This window comes from Mastigoproctus giganteus, chromosome 4 (genome assembly GCF_048544385.1).
Source record: "Mastigoproctus giganteus isolate SK-2022 chromosome 4, ASM4854438v1, whole genome shotgun sequence".
NCBI classification, from domain to species: domain Eukaryota; kingdom Metazoa; phylum Arthropoda; class Arachnida; order Uropygi; family Thelyphonidae; genus Mastigoproctus; species Mastigoproctus giganteus.
In genome coordinates, this window is record NC_143578.1 from 48,697,325 (window position 1) to 48,712,036 (window position 14,712).

Here is a 14,712-nt window from a genome sequence, read left to right on the forward strand (position 1 = left end):
TATCTGGGAAATTAAAATCTCCCATTATAAGACACTCTGATTTACTGGCCCACTCTATTTCCCTGTACAGTTCCTTATTATACTCATCAGAGTCATTAGGCCTATAGCACACTCCTACTCTCAATTTTGATCTCCCAATGTTTATGTCACACCAAACTGACTCCACACTGCACTGTCCAGCGATGTCGACTGGCTTCACTTCCTAGGTTTTTATGTGTTTCTTAACTAATAGCATAACACCTCCCCCCTTCCTATCCTGTCTATCCTTTCTGTAGACGTTGTACTCCCCAAATTGCAGTTCCGCATCCCTTATATCTGTGTGACACCACGTCTCTGATATCCCAACAATATCTGCCTTCGATGTTTTGAGTAATACCTCAAATTCATCAAATTTATTTACTAAACTCCTAGCATTGGTGTACACGCAAGTATACCTGCACCTGTTTCTATTCTTAGCTACCCTAACACAACCCATGTGTTTACTTGTACCGCAATGGCTCCCAGCAGTCTCTGAAATACCATGCATCTTGTTTTTCAGGCTTCTGCTCATTCTAATAGAAGCAGTGCAAGAATCTCTTTCACCTCTGCCAGTGGCTACTGTCAATCTATTGGTATTTGACTTGATTACAGACTAATTTATATTTACCATAGGTTTCTGTATCTAATTAAACTAATTTAGAAATTCCTCCGGTCGTCAACAGCAATCAAATTCCAGCTTATCCAAATGATGAAAGACTGCTACATCTGGATATATCCTGTTAAACTGTTTGGCTACCTATGCATATAAATGAGTTTCAAAATACTGCTCAATTATGAACACATGCTCATCTGGAAAAACAGCACCTTGCTCCTGCCATAAATGAAGCAGTACTGGTGCCAAATCTAGACATGTGGCATCACCACTGGTGACAGTGGTACTTAACAACAACTTTCTGAAGCCAGCTGTTAGTGAAAAGGAAAGTAACGGCATTTTCATGCAAATATACAACTACTAAACTATGGATTGCATAGCTTCTGAATCACCCTGTATTAGTTGCTCTACTGAAGAAGAAGAAATATTTCTTTCTTATTTTATTGTTATATTACTTACCAGTCAGTAAAAATCATGGGATTGCCATCACTCCATCTATAAACACCCTCTTTAGCTTCATCGTTAAGCCCTACAAATAAAACACATATAATACATTATTTAACCATGAGATAAAGTGGAGACAATTCCTTTTTAAAAACAAACCATTCTACGTATAATCATGCAACTGAGGAAATATCAGAGTAATAATACAATATCACAGATTTTGTTGATTTCAATTGCATATTGTTACTTTCTATGAGAATTTTAAAATAAGCTTTAGAGGGAAAATAACTGAAATGCTGTCAGTTATTTTCTCTGTGCTATCATGAATTTAGATACACCCTGTATGTACAATAAGAAAAGGTCATGTATTGGCATAAACTTTGTAACAGTCCCTGTAATGATTAGATGGCTGGCTATGTAAGGGTCAGTGTCATTACTGTTGTCATTTGATAATAATAAGAATATCCAAAGTACTGTTTATAATGGACATCAAGGCAACTTGTGCAATAGCCTTAGAAAATAAGAAATTTATGAAACCAAGGAAATTGGTGTTCCCAAGAAAGAAACAATATCGTTTTCATCACAAGTGTTAGTTTGGTAACAGCTTATTCTATAAAAAAATCATAAGTCCTGTGAACCAAACTTTTGAACTTTTATCAAAAATAACAAATAGCTTTTATGGATGCCATTACTTCTATAAAATAATATACTTTATTTTATTAATTATTTCCACACAATGATCAAAGACAAGTATTATATTAAAACCCTCAGCAATGGATTAAGACCCTCTGGAACCCTTAGGCACCAAGCTTAAAAGTAAACACAAAGCAGAGACAAATACATACATGTACAGTTATTACAATAAATTATCAGTGGGTGGGTATTATATATTTTCAATCACTAGGCACCAAGACTTTGCAGTAAAACTGCCTATGGGCCTAACCCACAAATTATTATTTTGGTGTGGCAACATATGATTTACATGTAAATAAACCTGTATACATCAGCTAGCAGAGGTCAGAGTGCTCATGAGTGACTAAACATGTAACAAATGAATAGTGTGTGAACTAAATAACCTGTACTGGTTAAATTAGACATCAAAATTACATGAAGAAATTACTGTATTAATTACTTTATTTTCATTCTTTAAAATAAGAAAAACCAATGTTTTAATTTATTTATTCTTTTTGCTTTTAATTCTAGAGCCCCCCCATGGCAGTCTGCACATGTCCTCAGGACACGTCTACATATGTGAAATTTTGCTGATGATTTCAAGATAAGGATGATTAATAACAAGCACCAGGCAATGCAGCTTCAAACAGCATCAGAATATACCTTCCTCATTCATTTTTCTGATCCCCTTCAGGGCCTTGTAATATTAAATATATGGCTAAGGTAACTAAAGCCAACATGAGAATCACGGCAAACTATGGAAAACTTACGGGACAAACTGAAAAAAAGTGTTGTTCCATTCATTTTTAATTTCTTTATTATGTTTTTTTTTTCATTATTAAAAGCAGATTATGGGAGTTTGTGAGTGTTGTTGCTATTAAAAAAACTATATTACTGATTTCTCTTTTTATGTTTTCAAGGTTAAGGTTCCTAACCTCAATATGACCTACAGAGACCTTGAAGGTCTCTGTAGGTCATATTGAGGGCCTCTTATAATATGCCCAAGGTAGGCAGTCTTCCTCTTTGCAATTGTAGTTAGTAAGGTTCTTTCGGTCCTTGTCTCCTTAAGGACCCACTTATTGGTGACCTGATCTGTCCATGGAATTTTGAGCACTCTTCTGAGTGTCCACACCTCAAAGGCTTCCAGTTTCCTGATTTCCACAGGGCCCAGGTCTTGCATCCATATTGAAGGATGCTCCATGTGTAGCATTTGGCCATTTGATATCTTTTATGGAAATCCAGTTTAGTGTCGCAGAAGAAGTTCTTAAGATTCTTAAATGCCTCTTTGGCCATATCGATTCTGCTTCTAATTTCTGTGCCGTGGTCATTATTATTTGTAAAAACCTTCCCTAGACATTTAAAGCTATTCACTTGTTTGTTGACGGAGCTGCCGCAGCATATTTTGATTCTAGTGAGGTGTTTTTGTTTATGACCATAGTTTTGGTCATTTTAGTATTAATTATTAAGCCTATCTGTTGGCTGGCTGTTACAACTTTGTTGGGGAGTATTTGTAACTTTTCCTCTGATGTTGCAATGAGGGCAGTATTGTCTGCATATCACAGGCTACTGATAACTGAACCATTAACAGTAATTCCTTCTTTAGGCTCTTGTAGTAGATCTATAATGGTTTTGCTATAGGACAACATACAACCTTGCCTCACCCTTTCTGGATCTGTACCCAGTCTGTGTTTTCTCCCTCTACAGTGATTGCTGCTTCTTGCTCAAGATATAGTAGCCATAATATTCTTAGTTCCTTTGCATCAACATTTAGTTTGTTCAAGAGCTGGAATAAGATATTATGTCTCAAGCAGTCCAATGCTTTGTTAAAGTCAATGAAGCAAACGAATAAGTTCTGCTGGTGTTCAATTGCTCTTTCTAATAGTATATTCAGAGCAAATATTGCTTCTCTTGTGTAAATCCCCCTTTTAAAACCCATTTGGTCTTTTTCAAATTTGCTCTTGTATCTTTCCTTCAATTTTGCATAGAATCATCTTCAAGAGAACTTTCATGGTATGGCTCATGAGGCTTGCTGTGCAGTGGTCTGCACATTTTGCCACTCCTGTCTTTTTTGTTATGGGAATAAAGATGGATCTCAGAAAGTCAAGGGGAAGGTCTCCTCCACAAAGGATACCAATGAAAATATTGAGGAGCTGTTGTTTTCCTCTTGTTCCGAAGTACTTGAGCATTTCGGCTGGGATGTTATCAATGCCAGTTGCTTTGTTATTGTTCATTGACTTCATCGCTTACTCCAGTTCTTCCATCAGAAAGTCTTGATATTCACCATCTGTTTGTGTGTTGTTATTTCTTAGTTATTTGTCCCTCAGATATTCTTGCCATCTATCCATTTTTGTTGCTAGTCTACTATTTCCCTGTTGTTTTTTATCTAAAATGTGAACTATGCAATTTTTCCTGATTAGCATTAGCATTAGTAGAGGCATATGATGCAAGAAAGCAAGCTTATGCAGCATCAGCCAAAAAAAAAAAAAAAAAAAAAAAAAACACTCCCATTTCACTCCTCCATTCGTTCGAAATACCTGTACAGCTGAGCCTTAAATTTATTTAGACTATCAACTTCCATAACAAGGGATGGAAGTCTGTTCCACCAACCAACTACCCGCTGGCTAAAGGCAAATTTTTCAGCACATCTATCCTACATCTGTCTTTCCTCAATTTGAATTTATGCCCTCTCAGATGATTATTCTGAGCAAGAGGAAGAATCTCATCAGCATTGAGCATGCTCAAATCATTCAAGGCTTTATACACCTCTATCAGATCACCTCACCGGTGCCTAGCCTCCATACACTGTAATTTGCAAAACTTAAGCCTTTCTTCGTAAGAGCAACCCTTTCTTCCACCCACTAATGAGTTCCATTCACTGATGTTGCATAGTTCCTTCACTTCTTTGTGGAATAGATGCCCCTTATGCTCATTTTGAAGATATTCAATTCTTTCGCATCTCTCCTCCATCCATATCTGTTTTGCCTTCCCTATTTCTGTTCTAATCAAACTGTCATACATCTTATATTTTTCCTCATCTTTGTTCTTAAAGTTTTTCCTGTGCTCCATTAGCTCTGGTATCTCACTTGTCATCCATTGCTGTTTAGCTTTCCTTTGGGCCCATCCAAAAGTTGCATTTGCAGTGCCTGTCATTATTTTCTAGAACTGGGTCCACTCCAATTCTGGGTTTAATCTGCTAAGTAGAGTACTTAGCAGATTAAAATTACTATCCTCCATTCGCAGTTCTGTTATACTTGTGAATTTTCTTCCATATGCAAGCTGGCTAAGTTTTTCTTTGCCCCAGCCTTTCTTTAGTCCCTTATTCTTGATTGTCTTTAATTTTATAACCAGCTTTCCTATTAGTAGGCAGCGGTCTGAGCCGATATCAGCTCCAGGATAAGTTTTGATACTTTTGATTATGTTTCAGAATACCTGATTAGTAATGATGTAATCAATCTGATTTCAATTAATCTTTGATTGGGCATCATTGGGAGCCTTCCATGTGTATAGTCTTCATGGTGGTAGCTTGACCCAGGCGTTCATAATGGCCATTTCATTCTCTTGGCAAGAGTCAACCAGTGCATCTCCCCTTTTGTTTCTTGTTCCCAGTCCGAAAAAGCCAACATTATTGTCAACCCTGCCTGCTCTAACTTTGGCACTGAAATCTCTCATAATTACATTGATTCCTTTTGTTTTGGCCCAGTTTAGGATGTATTTGAGATCTTCCAGAAAATCATGGTATTCTGCTTCAGTGTATGATGTCATTTGTGCATAGACCTGTATGATGTTGAGTGGTATTGGAAGAGTATTAAATTAGGATAAAACAATCCTGTCTGAAAAAGCCCTGTATCCATTTAGGAATCTGATATTTTCATTCCTGATTTCATTCCTCAATATCTTACAATATACAAATTCCTGAAAGGGATCAGTAAAATGAAAAGGGAAGTATATTCTCACTGGTAAGAGACACAAGAACCAGGGAGCACAAATTTAAAATCTTAGGGAGTGAAACTGGATCTCATGAATTTTACTTTTTGGCAACATGTTATAGATCACTGTAATAAATTACCTGCTAAAGTGGTAAGTAAGGGCAGAGTTTCATACAATTCAAAGCAGAACTAGATAACCATTTTTGGCAATGGGGGAGTTTGAATTTTGAAAAAGACAAATATTATTTGTATTTTATGATATTTGTGTAGCCAATTAGCTCATTATGAATTTTATTATTGATAAAAAAAAGTTAAGAAATAACGAATAGTGTTTACAATATCACATTCATGGTGGTAGCTTGAACCAGGTGTTCGTAATGGCCATTTAATTCTCTTGGTAGAAGCCAACCAGTGCATCTTCCCTTTCATTTCTTGTTTGTAGTGCAATTCTTAAGTCCAGATGTCGCAAATCTGACTTATGTTGCTTGCAGAAGCAAAGCAAGTTCGGCAATTTACTTCGAGAGGCCTGCACCACCAGTCACATACAGAGAACCACTGTGGTTGACCATTCTCGCTTCATTCTTAATTTGAGCGACAAAAACTTATCCAGTGAAGAAGTAGAACTCTTTGCCCTCGGAATAGTAGTAATAGTAGTAGTAGTAGTAGTGGCATGTGATGCATGAAAGCAAATGTATGAGCTTATGCAGCATCAGCCAAAAAAAAAAAAAAAAATCACACCATTCCCTCCAAATGCCTGTCCAGTTCCTCCTTAAATTTATTCAACCTATCAACTTCCACAACGACAGATGGAAGTTTGTTCCAGCAATTAACCACCCGCTAGCTAAAGGCAAATTTCCGCACATCTAATCTACATCTGTCTTTTCTTAATTTGAATTTATGTCCCCTTAGGTTCATAATCTGAACAAGTGGAAGGATCCCATCAGAATTCAGCGTGCTGAACCCATTCAAGGCCTTATACACCTCAATCAGATCACCACGCAGGTGCCTAGTCTCCAGCCACTGCAATTTGCAGAACTTAAGCCTCTCTTGATAAGAGGATCCCTTCATTCCCCTCACCAATCTTGTTGCCCTTCTCTGTACACGCTCAAGTAAATCTACATCCTTCCTAAAATGAGGCCTCCAGACCTGTACACAGTACTCAAGGCGTGGCCTGACCATTGCCTTATACAGAGGGATAATCACCTCCTTTTCCCTGCTAGCAAAATTTCTATATATCATTGACAAAACCCCATGACCTGCCCTGGCAGCCTGTCTGCATTGCTCAGAAAACTTCATATCTGCCTGCACAATTACTCCCAGGTCTTTTTCATTTTCTACCACCTTAAGTGTAGTACCACACAGGTGGTACGTTTCTCTGGGGTTACTTCTACCCATATGCAGTACTTTGCATTTGTCAAGGTTAAACTTCAGTTGCCACTTCTTAGCCCATCTGCCCAAATTATCTAGATCCTGTTGCAGTAGCACACTGCCATTACTGTCATTAACAACCCTGCCAACCTTTGTATCATCTGCAAATTTCGACACTAAGCCTGATATACCTTCATCAATATCATTGATAAATATACAAAACAACAGTGGACCCAACACCGAACCCTGTGGGACTCCACTAATAACATTAGTCCAAGAAGAGCAGCACCCATTGATTACCACCCTCTGTCTTCTCCCACTTAACCATCCTTTTATCCATTGTAGCAACTTATGCTTAATACCATTCTGCTCCAATTTGTACAATAACCTTCCATGCGCAACAGTGTCAAAAGCTTTCCTGAAATCCAAATATATGATATCAAAATTATTTTTTGCATCCAGTTTCTTTGTAACCACATCATAATATCCTATCAAATTTGTCAGACAAGACTTTCCCTTAACAAACCCATGCTGTGTCTGAATTATTGCTGCAGTCTTGTCTAGATGATCCTGCAATGCATCTTTAACCAGTGACTCCATTATTTTACCCGGAACAGAAGTTAAACTAACTGGTCTGTAATTACTTGTGTCACCCTTCGATCCCCCTTTGTGAATTGGGGATACATTTGCACATCTCCAGTCCGTGAGGACCTCCCCTGAGTCCAAGGATGCTCTCATAATTATGGCTAAGGGTTTGCTTAGTTGCTTTGCTGCCTCCTTTAATATAACTGGATATATCGCATCCACCCAGGTGCTTTTCTTACGTTTAACTTCAACAGTTTCTCTTTCACTTTGCTCACAGTTATTACAAAATAACTTTTGTAATAACTGAATGAAGTTTGGTGTGTTACCACAGAGTCCTCCCATCACAGAACTTGCCATGGAAATTAGCATTAGTAGAGGCATATGATGAAAGAAAGCAAGCTTATGCAGCATCAGCCAAAAAAAAAAAAAAAAAAAACACTCCCATTTCACCCCTCCGTTCGTTCGAAATACCTGTCCAGCTCAGCCTTAAATTTATTTAGGCTATCAACTTCCACAACAAAAGATGGAAGTCTGTTTCACCAATCAACTACCTGCTAGCTAAAGGCAAACTTCCGCACATCTATCCTACAACTGTCTTTCCTCAATTTGAATTTATGCCCTCTCAGGTGATTATTCTGAGCAAGAGGAAGAATCCCACCAGCATTGAGCATGCTCAAACCATTCAAGGCTTTATACACCTCAATTAGAGGAATAGGGGTTTCATACAATTTTTTCCTTAGGTAGACGTTTCTTTGGCACGTCTACCTAAGGAAACCACCAATGAGATTCATTTCAGGATCTTGTCAATCTTACAACATGCTCATCCAGTTGGCTCTAACCTCAGCCACAGTTAGGTTTCCGCTCTCAACTCACTTAGGAGAGATGACTCCATTGTCATTCTACTGGTCAATAAGGGACATTGTACTGTGGTCCTGAATCAGTCTGAATTCCAGGATAAAGCCTTATCTCTCCTGCAAGATGCCACTGTTTATGAACCAGAGCATAACCATCCCATCAAGGTCTTGGAGTGGTGGGAGGCCAGTGTCAACAGCCTAGCTTACAGCTGGTTAAAATCTAAGAATATTTCTAAAACTACATGCCGGCAACTACACGCAACTGGGTGTCAACTTCTCCAGTTCTATGGACTGCCAAAAGTACACAAGCCAGGTGTTGCCTTGCCTCCTGTTGCAATTCCCCGATGTATGAACTATTGAAATTTGTCACCTCTTGTAGGTAACACCAACCGCACAGTCTTGAACAACAGTGGGGAGTTCTTACGCCTGATTTCAAACTTTACCATCTCTGAAGATCAAGTCATGGCCTTGTTTGATGTCGTGTCTTTGTTCACTTCGGTCCCAGTTCAACAAGCCATCACATATGCCAGACAACTATTGGACAGCAACCCTACCCTACCCTACCCTACCCTACCCAATAGAATCTCACTATCCGCTGAAGACATTTGCGCTGCTCTTAGCTTGTGTTTGACTGGTAGTGTGGCCATGTTTGGTGACTCCCAGTTTAGGCAGCTCTATGGCACGGCCATGGGGGCCCCTGGTAGCTCTGTCATGGTGAATATTGCATGGAAGAGCTGGAGGGCCACGCATTCTTGAAGTTACCAGATCCAATCACCTTCTGGTGCCGCTACATCAATGATGTGTTTGTAATCATCCCCTGGGCTCGGTAAACTGACTTCTACAACACTTCAACTCTCTGTTGCCCTTTATCCAGTTCACCATCGAGCTGGAGTCAGACAATGCCCTCTCCTTTCTGGATGTTCTAGTTCAGCATGAGGGCACTCATTTAAGAACCTCAGTCTACCGTAAACCAATGTGTGCTGGTCAATTCACCAACTATAGATCGGTACATGCCCAGAGCCAGCTTTTCAGTACCGTATGCACCCTTTTCGCTCGTGTCCGGACCCATTCCAGTTGCACAGATGAGACGTGATGAGGTTATGAGAGTAAAGACAGATCTGTCCAAGTGTGGCTATCTTACCTGTGCCCTAGACAAATGTGATCTGCAGGCCTGTGAGCTCACAGCACACCCTAGGGCCTCCCACAATGATAACATGATCTCGACTGCCTCTATCCTCTATTACCCTGGCATATCACAATACCTCTCTAAAATCCTACGCACTCACTGGGTAAAATGTTTATGGCTACCTGGCAGAGAACTGTGACCCTTCCTCTTGAGAGTGAAAACACCAATCCCCTCCCTGTTACGGAGCAGCTCAGTGTAGCGTATTTCCTGCCGTGACTGTGGTAGTTGTTACATTGGAGAATCTAACAGAAGACTCCAAGACTGGATCTCAGAGCATGAGAGGGCAATTCGGTCTGCTGATTCGGAGCACTCAGCAATCGCAGCACATCATTGGTCATCTCAACACATCATTGGTCATCTCAACGCATCATTGGTCATCTCAACGCATCATTGATCATCTCAACACGATCTTGACCCACGCTGAGACATCGACCACTCGCGAAATTATCATCAACAATTGTGGCTAGAATCACTCCACATATCACATTGCCATGGTGTTTTAAACTGCAATAAAGGAGCACACACTCATACTATTATGGAGGCAGTTATCCTTCAGTGTGATGTACTTTTGTGTGCACCCCATGTACGTACTTTTAAATCACAACTACAAATGTCTAATTCCAACCCGTAATTGTTGCTTGCACTTGTGCGACGCTTTACCTCACATGACCATGACCAGTCATTCTTTGTTTTTGTAATAATGTATAATCAGCTGATGAAGAGTCTCCTCGACTTGAAAGCTTCTGTACTAATTTGTTTTAATTGGTTTGTTTTTACTTTAGTTTACCTTATTAAAGGGTTCTAACAATGATATATTTGTTTTCCGTTTGTCCGGTTTAAACAGTAATTTTAATCTTAACATTAATTTCCTAACAGAAATTTTAAAAGAAAGTTTTTTTTTTCTTTTTTTGAAGATGGAAAAATTCTGCTTCCTTGCATCATTTAGCCATTCTATTACTAATACTAATTCAGTTAACAACTTAAACAATCATTCATGAAAAACATAAAAGTTCAACAAAAATTGTTACCTATATAAAGGGTAGTACGTTGAGCATTCCAAAAATTTGTCAGAAAAAAATGAACAACAGCATTTTCTTGTTCATCTACGATGCTAACTAAATGTCCATTCTGGTCACCACCTTTGGCAACACAATGAGATTCTGCTTCATACCACTGCAATGCCTCCTTTTCATGAAAAGCATTATAGCAATATCCACCATAGTGTTTCCAATTATGTGGGCAAGCAAGTGGTTCTGCAAAACACAAATATATTACACACTGTGCAGTAAATATGGAAATAGTTTGTGTAGCCAATCAGTTTATTAAGAATTTTATTATTGATAAAAAAAGTTAAGAAATAATGAAGAATGTTTACAATATCACATTCATTTCCTATTAACAGAACACTTTTAATTTTATAAATTCTTTAAAATGCTTTTGATATTAAGCTATGCCTACACACACACACACACACACACACACACACACACACACACACACACACACACACACACACACACACACACACACACACACACAACTTTCTGTTAGAACCAAATATCCTGGGATAGACTAGATTTTTCTACCAAGTTATAAAATGGAAAATTTGTAGATTAAATTTTTTAGAGACTGGCTCATATAGAGTTAATCTCTATAAAACTCCAAAACATGTGAAATAATTGAAGTGGTTGAAATGGTAGTAGTATCTATTATATTCCAATTATTTTGAACAAGGAGAAATGAATTCAGATGCTGCAGTTTTATTGAAAGGGAATTTTCCAATATCTTATTTTTGTATAAATATCCTTTTCTAAACATATTATCTTTATTTAGATGTGATTGCGACTTATATAAATTATTCTGATTCTATATCTCAGGAAACCAACTTCTTAAAACTGAGAGCAAGTGTCATATCATCTGATTGTGCAGCTGCATCATCAGATAATATGGCAGCTGCTATGGTGCAGCTGTGCCAGAGCCCTGAGCTCAGAGGCCAGAAAGTAAAATATAAAAATGACTCTGGAACAAATAAAGAAATATTGCACTAGTGCTCAAGCTTGTGGTGATATACCACTGTGCTACTTACACACAAAGGGGGGGGGGTGAGATGCTGTTCATTAAAAGTAGGACTAATGCTTTTGGTTACCATTTCATCAGATTGGTATAGTTAAGCAGAATATACGAATAAATAAATAAATAAACAAAAATAGGATTTATTTAACTGTAAGTAATTATGTGTTATTGCACCAGTAACATGCAGTACATTTTATATATTTTGCAAAAACAAAATTTTCATATTTTCAATTTTCCAAATCATGATGTAATCAATATTGATACAGTCTGGGTGACAAGGTGCAATATAAAATGCACTGGTGTGACACAACTGTAATAATAATAATTTATATAAAAAAAAGTCAGCTCTTCTGAGATCTATTTCTGTTGAATAGGGAGAGGTCAATAACATCAAAAACTGTAGTGATGTAACTGTTCAAAAACAGTTGGTTTTACATTAAAATATTTTTAGCTGACATAAAATAAGCTGATATATGACAGTGCATGTGGATAATATACTCTGCAAGTTCCTTGAATGGTTTGGATAATCCACATTCAGATAATTAACATCCTATTGCATAATCATAAATTTAGCTAGTAGTGCCAAATGATGCAAGAAAGCAAGATTATACACCATCAGCAAAAAAAAAAAAAAAAAAAAGCTAACACTTCTCATTTTGCCTGTACATCACCTCTAACAGTTTATCTAGCTTTTTCTTAAATTTATTCCAACTACCAACTCTTTGGTTGAAGGTAAATTTCCACACATCTACAACTGTCCTTCCTCAATTTAAATTTATGCCCCCTTTATGTGTATGGTCTGAGAAAGAAACTTACTCAATACATTCAAGACTTAAACACCTCAATCAGATCTCATTGCAGGTGCCTAGTCTCCAGATGCTGCAATTTGCAAAACTGAAGATTTTCGTGGTAATAACACCCTTTTTCTCCCCTCACCAATCTTGTTACTCTTCTCTGTACCCATTCTAACAGATCCATGGTTTTTCTATAATAAGGCCTCCACACCTGTATTCAGGATGTGGCCAAATGATTTCCTTATACAATAGGATAATCACCTCTTCAAACCTGCTCCCAAAATGAGCATTAGTCAAGGCATACGATGCAAGAGAGAAAGTTTATATAGCATCAGGCATATAAAAAAAAAATAAAAAAAACCCTTCCCATTTCACCCATCCAAATGCTTCTCTAGTGCTGCCTTGAACCCATTTAAGTTTTGTAAATTTCCGCACATCTATTCTACAATTGTCTTTCCTCAATTTCAATTTATGCCCCCTCAGGTGAGTAATTTGAGCGAGAGAAAGAATCCCATCAGCACAGCTCGCTCAAACCAATCAAGGCCTTATACACTTCAATCAGATCACTTTGTAGGTGCCTATTCTCCAGATGCTATGATTTGCAGAACTTAAGCTTCACTTGGTAACAGCAACCCTTTGTGCCACTCACCAATCTCATTTCCCTTCTCTGTACTCGTTCCAGCAGCTCTACGTCCTTCCTAAAATGAAGCCTCCAGACCTGTATGCAGTACTGAAGGTGTGGCCTGACTATTGCCTTATACAAGGGGACAATCACTTCCTTATCCCTGCTAGAAAAATTCCTGTATATCAATGACAAGACACCATGACAAGGCTACTATTGCAGCCTATCTGCATTCCTCAGAAAACTTCATATCTGACTGCACAATTACCCCGAGGTCCTTTTCATTCTCCTTTGATTACCTTGAGTGTAGCACCATACAGTTGATATGTTACTCTGGGGTTAACGCTACTCATATGCAGTACTTTACATTTGTCAATATTAAACTTCAGTTGCCACCTCTCTTCCCATCTGCTCAACCTTTCTAGATCCTGTTGCAGTAGTGTGCTATCATTGTTGTCATTAACAACCCTGCCAACCTTCATATTATCTGAAAACTCGGACATTAACCCTGATATACCTTCATCAATATCATTGATAAATATACAAAACAACAGTGGACCCAACACCGAACCCTGTGGGACTCCACTAATAACATTAGTCCATGAAGAGCAGCACCCACTGATTACCACCCTCTGTCTTCTCCCACTCAACCATCCTTTTATCCATTGTAGCAACTTACCTTTAATACCATTCTGCTCCAATTTGTACAGTAGTCTTCCATGCGCAACAGTGTCAAAAGCTTCTCTGAAATCCAAGTATATGATATCAAAATTATTTTTTGCATCCAGTTCCTTTGTAACCACATCATAATAACCAATCAAATTTGTCAGACAAGACTTCCTCTTAAAAAACCCATGCTGTGTCTGAACTATAACTGCAGTCTTGTCTAGATGATCCTGCAGTGCTTCTTTGACCAGTGACTCCATTATTTTCACTGGAACAGAAGTTAAACTAACAGATCTGTAATTACTCATGTCACTCTTTGATCCCCCTTTATGAATTGGGGATACCTTTGCACATTTCTAGTCCATGGAGGCCTCTCTTGAGTCCAAGGAAGCTTCCATAATTATGGCTAAGCATTTGCTTGCTTCCTTTGCTGCATCCTTTAATATAACTGGATAGATCCCATCCACTCCAGGTGCCTTTCTTATGTTCCACTTCAACAATTTCTCCTCCACTTTGTTCTCAGTTATTACACAATCATTAAGCTCCCTGCTAGAGGTTGATAAGCTTCTGGCCTCCACTTCCCTACAAACTTCCTCATGTGTGAATGTAGATGCAAAATACTCATTCAGTTTGTCAGCTACCTCAGCAGGATCAACAATCGAACCATTGATATCAAGTGAATGCTGATGGGATTCTTCCTCCTGCTCAGACTAAGACCTGAGAGGGCACAGTTTCAAATTGAGGAAAGGTAGTTGTAGAATAGATGTCAGAAATTTGCCTTTACCCAGTGGGTAGTTGGTTGGTTGAACAGGCTTCCTTCTTTTGTTGTGGAAGCTAATTGCCTAAATAAATTTAAGGCTGAGCTAGGCAGGCATTTTGGAACAAATGGAG

At 38.3% G+C, this 14,712-nt stretch overlaps 1 protein-coding gene across 1 annotated transcript in view; it reads right to left on the bottom strand.

Annotated features, from left to right (window-relative positions):
* LOC150086701 (uncharacterized) overlaps positions 1–14,712 on the bottom strand; it is a 247,342-nt gene that overhangs the window by 133,457 nt on the left and 99,173 nt on the right. Inside the window, exons 18-19 of the mRNA XM_090372701.1 lie at positions 10,695–10,919; positions 1,091–1,160 (exon numbers count right to left, since the gene is read on the bottom strand). Of these exons, the coding sequence (XP_090228827.1) occupies positions 1,091–1,160; positions 10,695–10,919 (295 nt within the window). The remainder of the gene's footprint in view (positions 1–1,090; positions 1,161–10,694; positions 10,920–14,712) is intronic.